This window comes from Taudactylus pleione, unplaced genomic scaffold (assembly GCF_031769625.1).
Source record: "Taudactylus pleione unplaced genomic scaffold, aTauple2 ptg000244l, whole genome shotgun sequence".
NCBI lineage: Eukaryota > Metazoa > Chordata > Amphibia > Anura > Myobatrachidae > Taudactylus > Taudactylus pleione.
The window spans coordinates 7,388,205-7,412,164 of NW_028284646.1; the positions used below are offsets into that span (position 1 = coordinate 7,388,205).

The 23,960-nt window shown below is 44.1% G+C and overlaps 1 protein-coding gene across 1 annotated transcript in view; it reads left to right on the plus strand.

Annotated features, from left to right (window-relative positions):
* CSMD1 (CUB and Sushi multiple domains 1) overlaps positions 1–23,960 on the plus strand; it is a 1,974,400-nt gene that overhangs the window by 1,638,816 nt on the left and 311,624 nt on the right. Inside the window, exon 33 of the mRNA XM_088479751.1 lies at positions 20,987–21,082. Coding sequence (XP_088335877.1) covers positions 20,987–21,082 — 96 coding nt within the window. The remainder of the gene's footprint in view (positions 1–20,986; positions 21,083–23,960) is intronic.

A 23,960-nucleotide genomic window follows, 5' to 3' on the forward strand; every position in this document is an offset into this window, starting at 1 on the left:
TGGAGGAGCAGATGGCGGCGTCGGGAGCGGGGATTCAGGTAAGTGTTTTTTTTTATTACGTGTGACTACTGGGGGGGCGGGCACTACTGGTGGTACTACAAGGGGGAGACCACTACTGGGGGCTCTACAAGGTGGGGACTACTACTAGGGGCACTACAAGGGGGGGACTACAACTGGGGGGACTGCTACTGGGGGCACTACAAGGGGGGGACTACTACTGGGGGCACTACAAGGGGGAGACCACTACTGGGGGCCCTACAAGGGGGAGACCACTACTGCATGCACTACAAGGGGGAGACTACTACTGGGGGCAATTCAAGGGGGGGACTACAACTGGGGGGACTACTACTGGGGGCACTACAAGGAGGGGCACTACAAGGGGGAACTACTACTAGGGGCACTACAAGGGGAGGGGACTACAACTACTAGGGGCACTACAAGGAGAGGGGATTACCACTGGGGGCACTGCATAGGGGGGAGGTGACTACCACTGGGGGCACTACATCGGGGGACCACTACTGGGGGCTCTATATACAGGGCAATACTGGGGATACTGCATAGGGGGGACTACAACTGGTGCCACTATTTAATGGCCCCACTATTGGGGGGACTGCATGTGGGGGACTGCTACTGGGTACACTATATGGGGCACTGCATAGGGTGTACCACTACTGTGGGTACTGAATAGGGGGTACCACTACTAGGGGCACTATATAAAGGACTTACTACTGGGGGCACAAGGGGCACTGCATAGGGGGGATCACTACTGGGGGCACTATTGGAGGCCTGCATAAGGGGGTCCTCTCCTGGGGCACAGGGGGCACTGCATATGGGCACCACTACAGGGGGCTGCCCATAACTTCCTCCCTGGGACATTTGAGGGGGGGTGCCATAGCACGCACATGCTCTGGGCACCTGGCTACACGCCACTCTTCTGGTAAAAACTCAAACTGCATTTGGTATGTGGTAGTTTGCAAACACCTAAATTGCAGATGTAAAACTTATGGTTTTATATTTTGCATTCTCTAGAAGTTCAGCCTACTGAGCATTGATGTGATGGGGTCCAACAAATGATCAGGCACTGTACCTTGACAGTGCCAGCTCAATGCTGACTAACACTGGTCCCCTTTTTGTTACACCTGGACATTGAATATCAGGGTTATGTGTAACACAAGATATAGCAAATTGGCACATGCTGGCACTTTAAGTGCCAGCATGTACTGGCAGTCCATGACTGTTGTTGCATGCTGGCACAAGTAGAATTGCAAATGCCAGCATCCTGATGAAAGTAGGAGTATATGCTTTAAAACAAATGGAATATTGTCCTTGATAAGGAGAAAGAAAGAAAAACATATACAACAAATGGGCATGCAACATCAAATGAATGACGCATTGGTGAGTCCTGTTAATTAATAACCTGGCAGAAAATCAGGAGCAGGCTCATGCACCGCTCAGCGAATCACAACTCCTGCCAACCGAGAGTGATGTGCTAGTTACTTAAGGATTTTCTCTGTCTTCTTAAGAATCACAAGATTGCCTTTGGAATATAGTGAACCAAGGAATAAGATGATTTTAGGTATTAATTACAGTATATGGACAAATTCTATTAATTATGCAGGAAAATTTTTATTATTTATGGAAACATACTGGGCCTGATGCAGAGGTCTATGCTATTGCAACCGTGACTGAGTATTTTGTTGCAGTGTGACTGCATCTTTATACTAATGCTATAGCTAGCCAATGGATTTGGTGCAAAGATGACCACTGGCTGCACACTAATCCATTGCTGTGCATAATAAGATGCAGCATCGGATGCATCCATAGCATCATTGGTTGCACCATTCAAAATTGCTGCCACCCTATGGTGGTGCAGAGTCCTCATCTAAACATAGCTGTGTCAGTGCAACTGCATCTTTAGATGCAATTGCTGTCTATGACACACCCACATCTGGCTAGCCACACCACTGTTATCACCTAGAAATGCCCACCAAAATTGCCTCTCTCTGCATCCAAATTTGTTTTGTGGCTCCTGCTTGCTCGGATTGGCACTTGCATGCATCATCAACACTTCATCCACCTCTGAATCAGGCACATTATTTTCAACAATATAGGGGACATACTCAGTGATCAACAATACAGGGGCATATTGATTTGCCCATACATATTTGTTATGATACTCACTAGAGTGAATTAATGCTGTATCGCTTTAGTTACCTTTGGGAAACTTCTATTATTTATTATTATTATTATTAGCAGTTTTTTATATAGCGCAGCATATTGCATTGTGCTTTGCTATTGGAAATAACAGTAATAGAACAAAACTGGGTAATAACAGATAGGCATAGAGGTAAGAGGGCCCTGCTTGCAAGCTTACAATCTATAGGGAAATAGGCATTGATACACAAGTATAAGTGCTACATATTGCATATTGGTCCAGCCAGATTGCAGAGGTCCTTGGTGGGCTATATGACCCAGTCACACAGGAATGTTGTCCTAGGGTTAGGAGGATGTGAAAGAGATGATAGAGAAAACATGTGAGGTATGTGTAAACTATTAGAAGGGATTCAGAGCCTGACTCAGCAACAAACACAAAGGAGAAAATGCACGCACTTGGCCGATGTTTCCGTACTGTGCATGCATCACACTGTGCGCGCGTGATTTAGCCAGTGCGATCAGGTAAGCGTACTCAGATCACACGCAACGTGTACGCAGACCCTTTCTGATACTGATTGACAAGAAGTGCCTTTTGTGGGTGGTGATGGGGGTGGTCCGGCGAATGCAGGCATGCCTGTGCAGTTTTAGGGGCATCCATAATTAAGCAAGTGTGGCGACGCATGCAGTGATGAGACTCCATGCACACAGGGTTGCCAAGATCTTGCGCGAGGTCTAGTCTACTACTATTTAGCAAATGTGGTCGATGGTTCTCAATGTTACTGATGTTTACTTTATATTGTGTAATCATCAGGCTTTCAGTAAAGGGAGATGGGTTGTTTAATATGGGGCTCGGCATCTGCATCCTGTGCTGCGGTCTCCGTGCATATGAATTGATTGGCATATTCTCGCAGTGGCTGGGAGCGTGCGTCTGTCAGCATGCTTTCCTTGCTGAATCAGGCCCTCAATTAGATAGGAAAGCTATGAAGGTTAAGTAGTCATTTCTGGAATCTTATAAATTTGTCTGAAGAGGTGGGTTTTTAGGGAGTGCTTGAAGGTTTGGAGACCAGTGGAAAGTCTTATTGTGCATGGGAGGGCATTCCACAGAGTGGGTGCAGCATTAAAGAAGTCTTGTAACCATGCATGGGAGCAAGTAGTGTGTGTGGATGAGAAACGCAGATCTTGTGCAGAGTGGAGAGGTCGGCTTGGGAGATATTTTAAGTGAATGGATGTATTTTTGTGTGGTTTGGTAAATAGCTTTATGTGTAAGTGAAAGTATTGTATATTAAATACGGTAGAAAAACTGTAACCAATGGAGGGACTGACAGAGCGGCTCAGCAGACGATGAACATTTGGCAAAGAAGATCAGCCTCACAGCTGCATTCAAAAGGATTGTAGTGCCAAGAGTCTGCTTTTGGGAAAACCAATAAGGAGACTATTACAAATTACAATAGTCAATGTGGGAAATAATGAGTGCATGGACTACAGTTTTTGTAGTGTCCTGTGTAAGATATAATAGAATTTTGGATATGTTTTTTAGATGTATGTAACATGATTTAGAGACAGATTACATGTGAGGAACAAATGACAGTTCAGAGTCAAAAATGGCACCTAGGCAGCGGGCTTCTGGGGTGGGGTTGATATCAGGTTGTAACTACTATTGGCTGGTGGAAATATAATTAATTCTGTTTTGGATATATTAAGTTTGAAGTGGTGAGATGACATGCAAGATGAAATGACAGAAAGACATTCAGTGACATGGTCTAATACAATGGGGACAAATCTGGGGTGGGATGGTAGATTTGAGTATCATCCACAGATGATATTGAAATCAGAAAGAGCTGATTCATTTGCCAAGAGAGTTGGCATAGATTGAGAAAATCAGAGGACCTAAGGCTGAGCCTTGCGGTACTCCAACTGATAGAGGACGTGAAGAGGAGGCAGAATCAGGAAAAACGAACAGTGAAAGAGCGGTTAGATAGGTAAAATGATAACCAAGAAAGAGCTGTGTTCTGAAGATCTAGGGATTCTGTTTGTATAAGAAGAGAGTGATCAACAGTGTCAAAAGCAGCAGAGTGTAGTATCTAGAAGTTGTGGCCTGATAACTTTTTTCATACCTTCTCTAAGTGGGCTGGGCCATATAATCAGTAGATTTTGATTTTAGAGAATGCAATGTTTTTTTTTCGTTCTTTAATTATTTGTTCATTTTAAACCTTTCTGACAGGATAAATTATTGACACAGCATGCAGTTTTAGCTTTCTTGGCTGCCACAGCCACATCAGTCGGCAGCCAACTGATGTGGCTGGCCAGCCACTGGAGCGTTCGTAGACTCCGGGCACTAGAGTGTACTCGGAGTCTACTGCGCATGCGCAGAAGGCCGAGAAAATGGCGTCATCGAGAAAATGGGCGCAGGGTGTGCGGTGCTGGGTCCCCCTGGACCCAGGGGGCCCATGTGCCCTGCACACACTGCACTCATTGTTGATACGCCACTGCAACAAGGTCTCTAAACTGCAACTTTTGTTTCATGCAATGTAATGGGTGAATTTGAATTTGGTCTAGTTTTCAAACCATATTCCATTTATACGTTATATATATCAGGTTTAGAAGATTTCCCCCAAGTTTTTTTTACAACCAAATTTGCATAAAAATTAATTTGTCCTTTTTAGGTTCCAAATCAGCTGAATCTAGTAACATTCCATGTTATGCTCTTTAAAATAGTTTGTTTTCGAGGTTTAATTCTTAAACTCTGAATGCCAATCATTACTGTTTTTAAAATTCTCCACTGTCATTGATCAAAATTTAATTCAAAATCAAACAAATTCTCTCTTTCTGAGTTTCATGTTGCCAACTTCAATGCTGTATGGACTGGAAGGTCTCTTGACTAAACCATCTGATGACAATGTTCCTGTTGCTAAATGCTTTTACTCCAATTTTCCTCTGAGGCCTGGTGGGAGCTGCTTTTTATCACTTGGCCATGTTTGCCTATTTGTGCACGTCCTTGGCATCCTTTTAAGGCTGGGCATTTCTGGCTTCCTTTGATAATTTGTCTATATGTCTGTCTTTGAATTGTGGCCTTGCAGCCCATTGCCTTGTTGTCACAGATCGGTCACTGGTCCTTTACTGTGTCATTGCTATGACTGCTTTCTGAAATCAAATTCTCATTGTTTACACCGCAGTTCCCCCTATGAAGTTTCCTGTCTATTAAAACAATTCAGTCTCATAAAATCCTTGCTTGTGCAAAATATCTGTCTGAGCAAAACAGTTTTATCGTAACACTGGTTCAGTTACAGATTTTGCACTTGGCCTCATCTTATTGTATCATCTTTAGCATAACCTTGGTCTGCTAGTCTCACATATAGTATCTGTTACTGAACCTTGGCATGTTCCTTGATTTTGGCTTGTCTTACTGTCTAGTATATTGTTAGCTTGTTTGTTTGATTATAGTAAATTCAGAGAGTTCCGAAGTAAATGATCAATTGTATGTAAACCACCACACTCATTATTTACATCTCCTAGCATACAGTCAAAGGCTTGAATAGAACTCAGTGAACAATTTGATTAATCACAGACTTTTCCATCAACTTCCTTATGCTTCTATTTTTCTCTTACATTGGAAAGCTACTATTTCAATTCACCAAAATGTCCTTTCTTACCCTCATCGTTTCCAAATTATTTATACAATTTCTTTAAGACGTATTTCTTTTACTAACTTTTCACTTATCTACATTATTTGTATCTCACTATCAAGTATTTAACTTTCTCATTTAAAAAACTTCACGTTTTCAGCCTCTTTTGCCTGTCCTAAAAGGTTATGCCTCTTTCTTACCACATTCCGGGATCCAAAAATGTTGCTTTTTTTTGTTACGAGAAGTAATGAGCAGTCTTCCTTTCTGAAGCCTTGCATGTCCTTTTGTTAATTTTATGAAAAAAAAAAATGTAACAAAGTTTCCATGGATCTTTTCCTTAGTCTGAACAGATTGTTAAAATGCCGAAGTCACAAAAGATTTCCATTTATAACTTCAATCAAAATTTAATGTATAGAAGAATGTGCTAGTCAGAGTTCCCTTGTCGCAATTTTATAGAACTAAGGGCCTGATTCAGAGCCAGATGCTCTGACAAGAGCGCTCGCTCTGAATCAGGGCCCTCCTACCTAATATTGGAGTGGCCTCAAGGTCGCTCGCATAGCTGTGGGTGACCACCCACAGCTTATGCGAGCGGACAAAAAGATGGTCGCGATGGTCAAGACCATCGTGACCATTGGGCTTGCGACGAGACCCTGCGGTAGGGTCTCACTGCCACAAGCCCAGGAGTGCTTTTGGCTCTATCAGAGCCAAAAGCACTCCCACTGACATCACTAGTGATGTCAGTGGGGCCGGCCACAGATGGTAGGCGTTCCCATGGGAACACCTCCGTCTGGGCAGCAACACCCCCGGCACGCCCATCAAAGGGGGCATGCTGTCACTCACCATTGACAGCACGCCCCCTTTGGTGCGAGACCCATAGTGACGGCTTGGCCTTCACTATTCGTGTCTCGTGCATGTGCATGACGGAGCTCCCTCCATCGTGCGCATGCGCACTAGGGCACCATCGACCCGTTTGCGAGCTCTCAGCGCTCGCAAGCGGGTCTAAATCAGGCCCCAAGTGCCTAATTCAGCAAGGAATGCACAGGAGAGAATGCATGCCAATGTTTTCGTACTGTGGATACATATGCATTGCACTGTGCATGCGCAAACTAGCCAGTGCAATCGAATTAGGGTACGTAGACCCCTCCTATATTGATTGACACGAAGTGCCATTTGTAGGTGGTGACGGGGGTGCTCAGGCAAACGCAAGCTTTATAACGCCATTATAGGGGCATGCATAATTAAGGCAGTGCAGAGGCATATGCAGCCATACCGTAAACTGTACACAGGAAGCTGGCAAAATCCTGTGGCAGGTCAGGTCAACCACTATTGTGCATATGAGTCTAATGGTTCTCATTGTTACCAATGTTTTTGCTATCTTGCATGCTGATCAGGCTGTGAGTAAAAGGTGATGGGCGGCTTAGTATGGGGCTGGGCATCTGCATCTTCTGCTGCGGTTTCCGTGTGTATGCATTGATTAGCATATTCTCACAGCAGACAGGTGCATGCGTCTGCTAGTGTGCATTCCTTGCTGAATCAGGCCCTAAGTGAGTAGGGGGTAACACTTTTCTTTGTATTAATACAAATCTTAAAGAACAATATCTGTTATATTTAGCTGCTCTTGTCTAGAAATCATCTTTAATAAGATCAGAGAGGTCTCAATGAAAATATACTAAATGTACTGGGAAATATAGAGAATGATAAAACCTAAAATACAGTGATTATTAGAGATGTGCGCTGACCCCCGTGTTTTGGTTTTGGATCTGGATCTGGATTGGTTTTGCCAAAACCTCACCTCCGTGTTTTGTTTTCGTGTTTTGGTTCTGGATCTGGATTTTTTCTTAAAAAATCAAAAAAATTGCTAAAATCACATAAAATGCTCCAACCAGCACATAATGGAAAGGAAAAAGGTGCAAGATGGAATAGTCCTTGGGCCCTCCCATCCACCCTTATGTTGTATACAAAACAGGACATTCACAGTTTAACAAACCAATCATTTCAGTGACAAGGACTGCCAATTGTGGCTGAAATTATGGGTTTGTTTTGACCCCCATAGCTGCCTATGTGAATTGGACATGGAAATGAAAATTATAGCATACACAAACTGACTTTACATTACAAGTTGTCGTCGTGCCTCGTTCTCATCATCTCCATCAGTGTGTACATCCTCTTCTTCACAGAATATTAATTTGTCCCCGCTGGAATCCACCAAATGTGCCTGTGTAATTTTTTCATGTAATTGTTGGTAGAGGTCTTCCTTGTGGAATTTGTAATTCATTTTAATGAACTTCATCTTTTCCACATTTGAGGAAGTAACCTCCTACGCCGATCCCTGACAAGGTTGCCAGCTGCACTGAAAACTCTTTTGGAGTACATACTGGAGGGTGGGCAACTGAAGTAATGCAAAGCCAGTCTGTGTATGGGACTCCAAATTGCCTCTTTTTCCTGCCAGTACTGAAAGGGACTGTCTGACATGCGTATTAGGATGTTATCTCTGATATAGTCCTCCACCATTCTGTGAATGGAGACCGTAACACACATAGTCACAGTAGAAGAAATGTCACTAGTAGGCAGTTCTCTCAGGCCCGACCAGATGTAATTTTTTGGTGAAAGATCTGCATGACTTGCAGGCATTGTCTAAGGAAAATGTAGTTTTTTTCCTGGCAGCTGCAGAAACTGAAGGAGGAGATGATGGCGTTTCATGTGCGGCTGCAGCTGACAATTTTTTTTACCAACAGCTATTTGCATAGTTTTAGATTATGGTCTGTTGGAAAAAAACTCACAAGATAGGACTTAAACCTTGGATCCAGAATGGTTGCCAAAATATATTTTTCAGATTTCAATAGATTGACGACTCTTGGATCCTGGTGAAGTGAATCAAGTGTTTGATCCACCACTCCGACATACTTTGCGCAATTGCTCCGTTTCACCTCCTCCTTCAGTTCCTCCAGCTGTTTTTGCAAAAGTCTGATGAAGGCAATGACCTGACTCAAGCTGGTAGTGTCTGAACTAACTTTATGTGTGCCAAGTTCAAAGGGTTTAAGAACCTTGCAAAACATGGAAATTATTCTCCACTGTGCTTGAGTAAGGTACATTCCCCTTCCAAGGCCTATGTCATAGGCCGTTGTATAGCCCTGGATGGCCTTTTGCTGTTCCTTCATCCGCTGAAGCATATAGAGGGTAGAATTCCACCAAGTTACTACCTCTTGTTTCAGCTAATAACAGGGCAAATTTAACAGTACCTGCTGGTCATGCAATCTTTGACAAGCAGTTGCTGAATGTATAAAATGTCCAGATATTTTGTGGGCCGCCGAGAGCATCTCCTGCATGACCCTGTATTTTTTTTTAAAATGTTGCACTACCAAATTAATTGTGTGAGCAAAACATGGGACGTGTTGGAATTCTCCCACATGTAATGCTCTCACAATATTGGTGGCATTGTCCAAAATCACAAATCCCGAGGAGAGTCCAAGTGCGGTAAGCAATTTAGCAATGATTTCCCTGAGTTTTTGCATGCTGATCAGGCTGTGAGTAAAAGGTGATGGGCGGCTTAGTATGGGGCTGGGCATCTGCATCTTCTGCTGCGGTTTCCGTGTGTATGCATTGATTAGCATATTCTCACAGCAGACAGGTGCATGCGTCTGCTAGTGTGCATTCCTTGCTGAATCAGGCCCTAAGTGAGTAGGGGGTAACACTTTTCTTTGTATTAATACAAATCTTAAAGAACAATATCTGTTATATTTAGCTGCTCTTGTCTAGAAATCATCTTTAATAAGATCAGAGAGGTCTCAATGAAAATATACTAAATGTACTGGGAAATATAGAGAATGATAAAACCTAAAATACAGTGATTATTAGAGATGTGCGCTGACCCCCGTGTTTTGGTTTTGGATCTGGATCTGGATTGGTTTTGCCAAAACCTCACCTCCGTGTTTTGTTTTCGAGTCCAAGTGCGGTAAGCAATTTAGCAATGATTTCCCTGAGTTTTTCTAAGAGGTTCTCAGTGGTATGCCTCTTAGTGAAACCAGTTATACAAAGAGTAGCCTGCCTCTGTATCAGCGGTCTTTTGGGAGATGTTGCTGCTGCTGTTGCTGTTGTATGCAATATACCTACCCAGTGGGCTGTCACAGTCATGTAATCCTTAGTTTGCCCTGTCCCACTTGTCCACATATCAGTGGTCAAGTGGGCAGTGGGTATAACAGCATTTCTTAGGACATTAATAAGGTTTTAATGTCCTTGTACAGACTTGGAATTGCTGTTCTAGCAAAGTGGAATCTAGAAGGGATCTGGTTGCGAGGACACAGGACCTCAATTAACTGATGAAAACCCACTGCAGTAATGGCGGATACTGGATGCACATCTAATACCATCATAGCTGTTATGGCATAAGTAATCCGCTGTGCTAATGGGTGATTGCTGTCATACTTGTTTGCCCTTGCAAATGATTGTTTGACAGTTAATTGTTTTTTGGAGGATACACCAAAAGTAGTCTTCCTCCTGGTCCCCTTCTGGGATGAAGATCCACTCACAGCAACAGCAACAGGCGTAGTCATCAAGGATCCTTCTGAGGAATCACGGATAGGAGCGGAGTCAATCATGCTTTGAATAACAACATTGAATGCAGCACTCCAGATGATGAATGAGGATGTTGATGATGCAAGTGTTGGTGTTGGAGATCGAAGGTGCTTGGATCCCACAGAAGGAGCAGGTAGGTGACACTGAACTTGTTACATTTTGAGTTTAGGAACTTGGCGACATACACTTTGATATTTCATGAATGCGCTCCAAGTGACATAACAAGGAGGAGGTTCATAGGTGGTTTAGGTCCCTCCCTCTACTCACTTTTGCTTGGCAATGGTTATAAATGGCTTGACAACTGTTGTCTAGATTGTAATTCTACACGCGAGAAGTGGATTTTTTTGTCTTTTGCCCCAGCATGACAACAATGGGCTTTGGCTTTTTCAATCCATGGGCAACAGCTGTTGCCTTACTTACACAAAGAACATCCTTGTCATCAACATCCTCATCAGCAACATCTTCATCATCAACATCCTCATCATCCTTAGCGCCTTCAACTACCAAAATATCCTCCTCCTCCATGTGCAATTCCACAGAAGCATCATCACTGACTACATCTGCAAGATGTTGACTGCCCTTCCCCACATTTGCAGAGGGCACTCAAAGTTTGGAACTTGGAGGATCCTCCAGTACACTAGTATTTAGGTCTGGCTCACACATGGCAACCGCGGACACACTTGCACTCTCCTCAGGGATTTGTGATTTTGATTTCTCAGGGCACACAGTTGGTTTCTCCGGAGCTGTCTTAGTCATCTTAACAACTTTAAATTTTTTAATGGTACGACCACCACTACTACTACAAGCAGAAGGGCTATCAGAATCAAAACCAGCAGTCTTCCTAAAGAAAGGCCAGTGAATGTAGTGAATGGCATATTGACAATTTTTTGTTTATCTAAAGGCAAATTTCCTTTCAATTTTTTTTTCTTAAATTTGGTAAAAGTAGCTTTACCTTATCGATGGCGTGACTTAAGCCCTGGGGCATGGGCCTTCATAGACGATGAAGAAGTTAACGGCCTTGCACTGCTGGAGGCAGCTACAACATGTTGTTCTTGGCCTTGGTCTCCTGTCATGTGACAGCCCTCCATATTTTCTGCAGTCCTGAAGCAGTTTCACAAGCACCAATAGTGTAGCCAAGGTGCGTTTACGAAATTCACACACATGCAGTCGTGCACACATAGAAAAAACTGGACCAAAAAATACACTATGTTTTTTTTTTTCGCCGGTCCACCACTTGGGCCCGGAGCACTGATTGATGACAACTGGAGTCGGGCAGCACTAGGTTGCATTGCTAACTTGCTGTATCTTGTGCGGCTAAGCCTAACACGCACCCAAACACAGACAAATATTAGACAAAAAACTACACTTTATTTTTTTTTTCAAGTCCAGAACTTAGGCCCAGAGCACAGTTTGATGACGACTGGAGTTGGGCAGCACTAGGTTGCATTGCTGACTTGCTGTATCTTGTGCAGCTAAGCCTAACATGCACACACACACAGACAAATATTAGACAAAAAAAGACACTTTATTTTAATTTATTTTTCATGTCCAGAACTTGGGCCCGGAGCACCGATTGATGACGACTGGAGTCTGGCAGCACTAGGTTGCAACTTGCTGTATCTTGTGCTGCTTATCCTAACATGCACACACACACAGAAAATAAATTGACAATATATTTTTTTTTATTTTTTGGAGGTCCAGAACTTGGGCCCAGATGGATGCAACAGACAGCACAGCACCAGCCCAGATGGATCAGCATCAGCCTAGATTGACACAGCAGACAGCACAGCACCAGCCCAGATGGATCAGCACCAGCCCAGATGGATGCAGTAGACAGCACAGCACCAGCCCTGATGGATCAGCAACAGCCCAGATGGACACAGCAGACAGCACAGCACCAGCCCAGGACACAGCAGACAGCACAGCACCAGCACCTCTCCCAGCCCTACATTACCCACATAGATCATAGAGACGAAATCTCACGAGCCGCGAGATTTAATCTCTATGGTTTTGCCTCGGTTTGAGATCTGGGGCTGGTGGGGGAACTGAATGCACGTTCGGTTCTCGCCCCTGATCTCAAAATTTGGGTGGGTTCGAGTCTCTGAGATGCGAACCCGCTCATCTCTAGTGATTATTATTAAAGGACTACATGAAAATGTAAAGAGAACTACAATATCAAACAGTAATACATGTCCATAATGTAAAATTTCTTATATAGTATGAACATACAGATGTGTCAACATTGGCGAATCTATAGTGGGTGCAGGTTCTGCAGTGCACAGGAGACCCACACCACACACCATGCATCCATGTTTACTATCTTTTTCTCTCTGGAGTCCTGTCTCAGTACTGCAATAGCAGCACAAATTATCGGAAAAGTGGTGCGGCTACCATTTTCCCGGAGATTTGTGCATGTGCAATAGAGGTGTTCCGGGACCGTGGCATGGATACCATTTTACCAGAGACTTGCGTATGTGATGTAGACGCTGGTACAATGCCAGAGTCTACTGCCCCACAGAGAGGAGGGGGCCCACATGGAGTAGTCTGCACACGGACCCACTCCTCTCTAAAACTGCCCCTGTCTGTCCACATACTCCTAACCACAAATTGTGCCAAATAGTCCCATATGGCTTGCCACTGACTTTGCTTTTAAGCCACACCACATGTCCTGCCACACAGTTTTGCAGCAAATTTGCATCTTATTTTCATTACATTTGCTGTGTGCTACTCAGATTGTAACCTGAGTAAAAAAAAGGCAAGAGACTGAAGACTGACAAGACTAAGCTGCATCGTGCCACACAGAGTTGTTCTTAATCTGCGACTTTATACCAATTCCTTTGTGAAAAAAATCTTAATCCAAAAAACCCAATACACCAGAGTTTCCCAAACGCAGTACTCAGTGCGTCCTAACAGTGTAAGTTTTAAGGATATCCATGCTTGAACACAGGTGATTTAATTAGTGCCTCAGCCAATTTGATTTAACCACCTCTGCTCAACCATGGATAGCTCTAAATCCTGAACTGTTGGGGTGCCTTGAGGACTGCGTTTGGGAACCTCTGCAGACCACTACAGATTTTGAATACAGTTACGTACAATGGGATAAAGAAGCTTAATTTAGAAATAAGTATGAAAGTCCGGGAATCCATCACACATTATTTTTAAAATGTGTCACAATGTCTGATGATGGATTATACTGCAATCCAATGTTACTTATTATAGTGACAATTACAGTAAGTATATCTTACTAATGGTTCAGTAAATGAGAGGAAATCATTGAAACATAAGTTTTGTGTACAATCATGCACATCTAATTTTGCTTGTGTTGGCGAATAACCCAGTTTGTATACTGTACATGCTTTGAAGAGAGTGATTAATTAGTGATTAATTAGCCAAGTACTGCATGGATTCCTATATAAGAGGCAGAGATTTTATTATACTAACTTTGACAGTATAGCAAAAAAATAAGCAATAGTGCCTAATTCCTCAGTAATTGTCACATCATTGATTTATTATGTAATCTTTAGTCATCTTATTAATAAGAATTATTTGGTTTCACCATCAAAATATTTAATTTGGTTGTTTCTTCTATCATGTGTCCTATCTATACACTCCTGTATTTTTTTCTATGCACATTGGACCTGATTCAGACCCACCCGCAAGCTGCCGCTCTCTCGTTCACGGCCTATATTTCCAATCTGCGCATGCATCCCAATGCGCGAACCACTGCAAGCGGTCTGGAAGGGCTCGCTCGCCCAACATTGACAGCCCATCTGAATGAGTGACAGGAGAGGCCGTTTGTGGGTGGTAACAGGGGCAGGGCACTACTAACGGGGGAGTGGAGGTGTGATCGCAGGCGTGCCTGAGTGTTGCAACACTACTTCAGAGGCATGCATAATTAAAAAGCAGCATCATAGTTAACGTCACTTGGTGGAATTTCATACTGAAGTGCTCACAGTTCTTGCGGCAGGGTATAGTCAACCCAGTGGCATATCTATAATGGGTGCAGTGTGTGCAGGGCACACGGGCCCCCAGATCCAAGGTGCCACACACCCTGCACCCATATTATTTTAAACTTACCTGTCCGTGGTCCCACGGTGGGGGTCAGTGCTGCTCAGAACACTGGAAAATGGCCGCCGCGGCCATTTTCTCGGTGTTCTGCGCATGCGCAGTAGACTCCGGGCACACTCTAGTGCCCAGAGTCTACTAATTCTCTGGTGGCTGGCCACCCGCTTCAGTCTCTAAAGACGCCCCTCAGTCAAACTCAAGCACTGCGATCACATTCGATGCTGCTCGATGTGCCAATGGTTTCATGCATTTCCTGGAGATGACGTATGTAAGTGGGCATCTATAGACAGGCTGGTGGGCGTCTACAAACAAAAAATGATCACTCGCCAAAACAAAGTGGGAGTTCTTAAGACTTGCCCTGCGAGTGGCTGCCTTGACATCACTTAGCCGAATTTCCATATGCTCGGAGCGAGCGATCGCATCTAGCGAGCGGGTCTGAATGAGCTCCATTGCCTTTTGCTCTTAGCTTTTCCCCATGTTTCACAACCATGTACTGTATTTATATAATCAGGCAAATGTTTCCAATTCAGTGCATACTGTACAACAGAGCTGTCATTTCCATTGGCAACTAAAACAGGCAACCTTAATTGTATAAATACATGGCAGAAGTTAGCAAAAGCAGCTACAGTAGAAAGAAAAAGGAATGCACGAGGTAAAAGTTATATGTGGTAATATACAAATAAATAAAGTTATTTGAACTTAGAAAATCAATATCCAGAACAATGCAATACGGTGAATGGTCAGCATCTCAGAATGCCCCCATCTGGTTATATGGATTACAATTAGGGGTGAGCGGGTTCGGATTTCTGAAATCCGAACCCCCCCGAGCCCCCCCGATCTGAGGCCGATCCGAGTCAGGCTAGACTTTTCCCGCCTGACTCGGATCTGAAATCGAGGCAAAACGTCATCATCCCGCCTTCTGGGTCTCGCGGGTTTTGGATCCTATATAAGGTAAACGCGTCGGCGCCATTTTCTCACTCGGCTGTGGACAGTGAAGAGGGAGGGTGGGAGTTAGGGCTGGCTGGGCTGTGTAGTGTAGTGTAGTGCAGAGTAGTGTTGTGCTGTGCTGTGCTGCGCTGTGCTGCTGTTGTCCATAGGGGCTGTGTCCACTACTTCAAAGTCCATAGGGGCTGGCTGTTTTGTGCTGTGCTGCTGTTGTTAATAGGGGCTGTATCCACTACTTCAAAGTCCATAGGGGCTGGCTGGACTGTGTTGTGCAGTCAGTTGTCCATAGGGGCTGTGTCCACTCCAAATTCCTGTGCAGTGTCCCAGTCCTAAAGGGATGCTGTAGTGTTGTCCAGGGGGTGCTCTGTCCATCAGGGGTGCTCCCCCCAAGAGCTAAAAAAAAATATTTTTTCTGTGTTTGTGAATTGTGTGCGCAGTAGCCGCATGTGCATCAACAAAGTAGTGCCAAGTTCCGCCTGTGTCATAAGTAAAGGGCCGGCTGGCTTGACTGTTAAAGGGTGCTGTAACCCCCAAAGTACACTCCAAACCAAATAAAAAAATATTTTCTGTGTTTGTGAATTGTGTGCGCAGTAGCCGCACGTGCATCAACAAAGTAGTGCCAAGCGTGCGCCTGTGTCATAAGTAAAGGGCCGGCTGGCTTGACCGTTAAAGGGTGCTGTAACCCCCAAAGTACACTCCAGTCCAAACTAAATAAAAAAATATTTTCTGTGTTTCTGAATTGTGTGCGCAGTAGCCACACGTGCATCAACAAAGTAATGCCAAGCTTGCGCCTGTGTCATAAGTAAAGGGCTGGCTGGCTTGACCGTTAAAGGGTGCTGTAACCCCTAAAGTACACTCCAGTCCAAATAAAAAAATATTTTCTGTGTTTGTGAATTGTGTGCGCAGTAGCCGCACGTACATCAACAAAGTAGTGCCAAGCATGCGCCTGTGTCATAAGTAAAGGGCCGGCTGGCTTGACCGTTAAAGGGTGCTGTAACCCCCAAAGTACAGTCCAGTCCAAACCAAATAAAAAAATATTTTCTGTGTTTGTGAATTGTGTGCGCAGTAGCCGCACGTGCATCAACAAAGTAGTGCCAAGCGTGCGCCTGTGTCATAAGTAAAGGGCCGGCTGGCTTGACCGTTAAAGGGTGCTGTAACCCCCAAAGTACACTCCACTCCAAACCAAATAAAAAAATATTTTCAGTGTTTGTGAATTGAGTGCGCAGTAGCCGCATGTGCATCAACAAAGTAGTGCCAAGCGTGCGCCTGTGTCATAAGTAAAGGGCCGGCTGGCATGACCGTTAAAGGGTTCTGTAACCCCCAAAGTACACTCCAAACCAAATAAAAAAATATTTTCTGTGTTTGTGAATTGTGTGCGCAGTAGCCGCACGTGCATCAATAAAGTAGTGCCAAGCGTGCGCCTGTGTCATAAGTAAAGGGCCGGTTGGCTTGACCATTAAAGGGTGCTGTAACCCCCAAAGTACACTCCAAACCAAATAAAAAAATATTTTCTGTGTCCCATAAGTAAAGAGCCGGCTGGCTCATTTCTTAAAGGTGGTGTAACCCACAAAGTGCACTACTCTCCAGCAAAAAGAAAAAAATATTTTCTCTGTTTGTGTGCGCCTTAGCCGCACGTATATATCAAATCGATATAACATAAATGGAGGACCAAACTTTCTCCGATAAAAATAAAATAGAGAAAGATCAAGAACCACTTCCTCCTAGTGCTGAAGCTGCTGCCACTAGTCATGACATAGACGATAACATGCCATCAACGTCGTCTGCCAAGGCCGATGCCCAATGTCATAGTAGAGGGCACATACAATCCCAAATGACAAAGTTCAGGAAAATGACCTTGAAAAAAACATTTAAATCATCTGAAGAGAAACGTAAACTTGCCAATATGCCATTTACGACACGGAGTGGCAAGGAATGGCTAAGGTCTTTCCCTATGTTCATGACTAGTGGTTCAGCTTCACATGATGATGGAAGCTCTCCTCCCACTAAAAAAATCAAAAGAGTTAAGCTGGCAAAAGCACAGTGAAGAACTGTGCGTTCTAAGAAGATATCACAAATCCCCAAGGAGAGTCCAAGTGTGGTGGTGGTTGCGATGCCTGACCTTCCCAGCACTGGACGGGAAGAGGTGGCTCTTTCCACCATTTGCATGCCCCCTGCAAGTGCTGAAAGGAGCACCCACAGTCCACTTGCTGATATGCAAATTGAAGATGTCACTGTTGAAGTACAACAGAATGAGGATACTGGTGTAGCTGGCGCTGAGGAGGAAGTTGGCGAGGAGGATTCTGATGGTGATGTGGTTTGTTTAAATCAGGCTCTGGGGGAGACAGTTGTTGTTGTCCGTGGGATGAAAAAGCCCATCACGGTCATGCCTGGGCAGAAGACCAAATATTCCACCTCTTTGGTCTGGCAATATTTCTATCCAAATCCAGACAACAACTGCCTTGCCATATGTACCATATGTAAAGGAGAAATAAGTAGGGGTAGGGACGTTAACCACCTAGGAACATCCTCCCTTATACGGCACCTGCAGCGCGTTCATAAAAAGTTACTGTCAAGTTCAGAAACTTTGGCTAAGACCGTAAGCAGTCCAGGGACACCTAAATCCCATTGTCCTGTTGTATCCAAGCGCATGCAAACCACACACCGTCAACTCCCTCCTTGTCAATTTCCTCCTTAGTCAGGATTGGAAGTAGTCCTGCAGGCCATGTCACTGGCATGACTGACTCTCCTATCCGGGATTCCTCAGGAGGATCCTGCATTGCTACGCCTCCTGCTGCCGCTGCTGCTGTTGCTGCTGCTGGGAGTCGTTCATCTTCCCAGAGAGGAAGTAGGAACACCACTACTTTTACTAAACAATTGACCCTCCAACAGTCCTTAGCGAGGAGGATGAAGTACGACAGCAGTCATCCTGAAGCAAAACGTATAACTGAGGCCTTGACTGCTATGTTGGTGTTAGACATGCGTCCGGTATCCGCCATTAGTGCAGTGGGATTTAGACAATTGATGGAGGTAGTGTGTCCCTGGTTCCAAATCCCGTCTAGATTCCACTTCACTAGGCAGGCGATACCGAGACTGTACAGAAACGTCAGAAAAAGTGTCCTCAGTGTCCTAAAAAATGCCGTTGTACCCAATGTCCACTTAACCACGGACATGTGGACAAGTGGAACAGGGCAGACTAAGGACTATATGACTGTGACAGCCCACTGGGTAGATGTATCACCTTACTCAACAACAGCAGCAGCGTCACCAGTAGCAGCATCTCAGAAATGCCAGCTCGTTCCAAGGCAGGCTACGCTGTGTATCAATGGTTTCAGTAAGAGGCACACCGCCGACAACCACTTAGAGAAACTGAGGGAAATCATCGCCCAGTGGCTTACCCCACTTAGACTCTCCTGGGGATTTGTGATATCTGACAACGCCACCAATATTGTGCGGGCATTACATCTGGGCAAATTCCAGCACATCCCATGTTTTGCTCACACAAAAAACTTGGTGGTGCAGAATTTTCTGAAACGCGACACGGGCGTGCAGGAGACGCTTTGGATGGCCCGAAAAATTTCTGGCCACTTTCGCCATTCATCAACTGCGTGCCGAAGACTGGAGCACCAGCAAACACTCTTGAACCTACCCCGCCATCACCTGAAGCAAGAGGTTGTGACGCGTTGGAACTCAACCCTCTATATGCTTCAGAGGATGGAAGAGCAGCAAAAGGCCATACAAGCCTATACATCCACCTATGACATAGGCAAAGGAGGGGGTATGCACCTGACTCAAGTGCAGTGGAGAATGATTTCCGTGTTGTGCAAGGTTCTCCAGCCCTTCGAACTTGCCACACGTGAAGTCAGTTCAGACACTGCCAGCTTGAGTCAGGTCATTCCCCTCATCAGGCTATTGCAGAAGCAGCTGAAGAAAGTGAAGGAGGAGCTAAGACGGAGCGATTCCGCTCGGCATGTGGGACTTGTGGATGAAGCCCTTCATTCGCTTTGCCAGGATTCCAGGGTGGTCAATCTGTTGAAATCAGACCACTAAATTTTGGCCACCGTGCTCGATCCTAGGTTTAAAGCCTATGTGGTGTCTCTCTTTCCAGCCGACACAAGCCTGCAGAGGTGCAAAGACCTGCTGGTGAACACACTGTCAGCTGAAGCGGAACGTGACACAATCAACAGCTCCTTCTTCATTTTCTCCCGCAACTGGGGCTGCCGGGAAAAACTTAGCTATCCTAAGCAACCCACTGGCAGTGATGCAGGGCAGGCAGGACCAAGTTTGGACATCTGGTCCAGACTGAAGGACCTGGCAACAATTTCTGACATGTCTACTGTCACTACATATGATACTGTCACCATTGACAGAATGGTGGAGGATTACATCGGTGACAGCATCCAAGTAGGCATGTCAGACAGTCCATACCTGTACTGGCAGGAAAAAGAGGCAATTTGGAGGCCCCTGTACAAGCTGGCTCTATTTTACCTGAGTTGCCCCCCCTCCAGTGTGTACTCTGAAAGAGTGTTTAGTGCAGCCGGGAACCTTGTCAGCGAAAGGCGTAGGAGGTTGCTTCCACAAAATGTGGAGAAGATGATGTTCATCAAAATGAATTATCAACTCTTCCAGGGAGACCAGCCTCCAGAACGTACAGAGGGACCTGTGGTGGTGGATTCCAGTGGGGACGAGTTAATACTCTGTGAGGATGAGGATGTACACAACACTGAAGAGAGTGAGGAATCGGTGGATGAGGAGGATGAGGATGACATCTTGCCTCCGTAGAGCCAGTTTGTGCAGGAACAGATTAATTGCCAGCTTGTTTTGTGGGGACCCAAACGAACCAATCATTTCAGCCACAGTCGTGTGGCAGACCCTGGCGCTGAAATGATTGCTTTGTTAAAGTGTGCATGTCCTGTTTATACAACATAAGGGTGGGTGGGAGGGCCCAAGGACAATTCCATCTTGCACCTCTTTTTTTACTTTGCATTATGTACTGTTTGGGGCCTAGTTTTTCAAACTGCCATCCTGTCTGCCACTGCAGTGTCACTCCTAGATGGGTCACGTGTTTGTGCCGCCCACTCGTGTCGCTTAGCATTGTCATCCAGCTACCTCGGTGCAACCTTTTGGACATAAAAACACTATTGTGAGGTGTGAGGTGTTCAGAATAGACTGGAAATTAGTGGAAATTAAGGTTATTGAGGTTAATAATAGCATAGGAGCAGAAAAACCAACACATTCTGTGATTTTAGCTGTTTTTATGCTTTTTAAAAAAAAATACAGATCCAAAATACAAAACCCAGAACCCAAAACACGGAAGGGTGGTTTTGGCAAAACCAATCCAGATCCAAAACACAAAGAAAGATCCAGATCCAAAACCAAAACACAAAACACGAAAAGGGGCCGGTGCACACCCCTAATTACAATATGATCAAAAACAGTGCCACAGTTGTAAGACTATGTATTTAGGGTATAAAGAGCATATGATTACTAAAATATGTGTTAAAATGGCTGCATTATTTTGTTTAATTTAGCAGATTGAATAGGATGTGTTTTCATTATTACAAGCACTTTTTATACGCAAATTAAAAGTCTAATGCCTTAGTCTAACATCCTAATTTATTATTTTGCAGGGGAGACAATGCCATTAGCTACTTCTAATCACATTCTTCTGAGATTCAGCACAACAAATGGCGGCCCTGCCAAGGGATTTCATTTTGTTTACCAAGGTAACTGAAGTTTTTCCCATAATGTTATAATAATTTTGATTGAAGTAGTTTAATATTCATAAGGATGTTTTTTTCTTATAAACATGAGCAAAGGTTTTACTGATTATATCTCTGTCAAATTAAATATTGTTGTTATAGATAAAAAAAATGAGATACAATACAATTAGTTTCTAAAGCAGTCAACCAAAAACCTACCTTTTCTTCTGTATTCATATGGCAAGGCCAGTGCAACCCATTCTTCTTGTTCCTATACAGTATGTGTATAAATCTCCCCAATTGCATGCAATACAGGGCCTGATCAGAGATGTAAGCTAATGCCGCAACAGCTGCGAATCTGTACATAGGGGCTGTGCTAAAATGTGCGAATGTCACAGCCGCCAGGATATTTAGGGGTCTATTCATGAAGCAGTGAAAATAGTGGAGAAGTGTGCCAGTGGAGAAGTTACCCATGGCAACAATCAGCTTTGAGGTTTAATTTATCAAGTTCATGCTGTTAAATAATATCTAGGAGTTGATTGGTTACCATGGGCAACTTCTCCACTGGCACACTTCTCCACTCTTTTCACTGCTTCATGAACAGACCCCTTATTGAGATGCCCACCGCTGGCTTTGCAAATCCAAGTGATTGCATACAAAGATGCAGCTCAGTCGCATCAGTCGTTTGTTGGACTTCTAAGTAATATTATTGTTGCCTGAGTCATTTTTACTGCGTACGAGATCACAGACAAAGACATGCCCAGAAAACGGTCTTAACATGCCTGCATTTCAGTTGTCACCCCCCTGTTGCCACCCACAAATGGTCCCTGCAGGTTAATCATTTGAGAATAAATCCTCACTGCCAGCAACATCGGTAATGAAACTTGATGCATGCAAAATGCGACTCAGAAGGATGCACAGGCCACCAATAATCAATCAACTCCTTAAGCATCTGCGTTGTGTCCATTTTTAAATCAGGCCCACAGTTGGAGTTTACGCATCAAAACAGAGTAATGTGCAACACTTTGTTCTAGGAGCTGAGCAGATTGAGGAGGATTTATAACTAAATTTGGACTGAAAATACTTGTCGATTACTTTTTCGGGATGTAGTTATTAGACCAGCAGGCACGATGCTGCTGGTCTCAATATTGACAGGGGAATCCCGACAAGTGACTTAAGGTAGGCGTCAAAATACTGACACCTATCTTAATCCTGACGCCAGAACGCCGAAGGATGCCAGCTCGATTAAGGTAAGTCCGGGCGCCCTTAGCATTAGCCGCAGGGGAAGGTTAGATTCAGGGAGCATAGCAGGGTTAGGGTTAGGTTTTGGGGGGGAGGTTAGGGTTAGGCACCCCTATGGGGGAGGGTTAGGGTTAGGCACCACTGGGGGGTTAGGGCTAGGCACTAAGGGGGGAGGATTAGGTTTAGACACAAGGGGTGGAGACAGGTTTAGGCACTAACGGGGAGGGTTAGAGTCCTGAGTGGGGAGGGTTAGGGTTAGGCTGAAAAAAGGGAGCGTTAGGGGGGAAGTGGGGAGGGTAAGTACACTTATTTAACCCCTGTCGGGATACCAACCATTGGGATGCTGCTGTCGGTATTCTGCTAGGAGGCATCCCGACAGCTGGCATTACATACCCACTCCACTTTTTCTGAAGGTCAAAATATTTAAATGATATATAAGAGTTGGAGAGGGAAAATTTATTGGGGTATTGTCTGCTTCTCAAGTAGCTGCAGAGATGCTGCCCTTCAAAATTCATTTTCTCTACACATCATTGAAGGGACATTCCAAGTTATTTAAAAATTCCTTTGCTCTATGCATGGACATGTAAAAATACTATTGAAAAGTACAATAGTTTCACATGTTATACAGGGGTCATGTACTCCTGCTTTCATAATTAACTCTCATGACTTACATTCTCCATAAAGCACTGTGTAATACTGTATATTGGTGCTATATGCATTAAGACTAATACAAAAATAATAATATTCCAGCAATATTTTACGAGAAAAATGGTAAAAATTTAATTTTTTAAAAAGATTGGTTTAAAGTACTGTAGATGGGACATTTGAAGTCACATTTTTTATGAGTGGGTCCAAAAAATTATCTGTGCAGTTGTTCTTGTTATCTAAAGGGTAGATAAGTACACCCATCTGCTGACAGTAAATGTGTTGCATGCCCACAGAGTATGCTGTCACTATATAAGTTAATTTTAAGAAATAAATAATGTTAATAAATAATAATGATAACTTACCTCTGTTGATAATCATGCTAAACTAAGGGGCATATTTACTAAAGTGCAGATTTTTATAAGTGGAGATGTTGCCCATAGCAACCTATCAGATTCTAGCTATTATCTTATAGAAGGTGCTAGTTAAATATTAAGTAGAATTTGATTGGTTGCTATCGGCAACATCTCCACTACCAATAGCCCAGCACTTTAGTAAATATACCCTTAGGTTGCTTATTTACCCATGCTGTTTGCACTTCCATCACATAAAATGATTTGGACCTATATGGAGGAAATAATTTTTTTAGTTCTGGCCTTACATTGTCCATGAAAATATTACTCCACATATATGTTCCACACATCAAGTTTTTTTTAGATTAGACTCCTTGACAAGTCTGCCTACTCACACAACCATAGGTGTGATCATGGGATGTACAGGGTGTGCTCTCACATATTCCTTAGCCATCCACAACCTCTACCTTTAGAACCTTCTCCCTGTTGCTCTGGCTACCAGAAAAGAGGCAGCCTCTTTTTGAATCCTAAATGGCCGATGTGCAACTGCTGCTTTTGAATAGACACACCAACAGTGGGGAGGAGAAAACAGCAATGACTTCCACCACAGCTTAGGTGAATAGTGTATGTCCCATGGTAGGGGATTTTGTAGGGTTTGTATT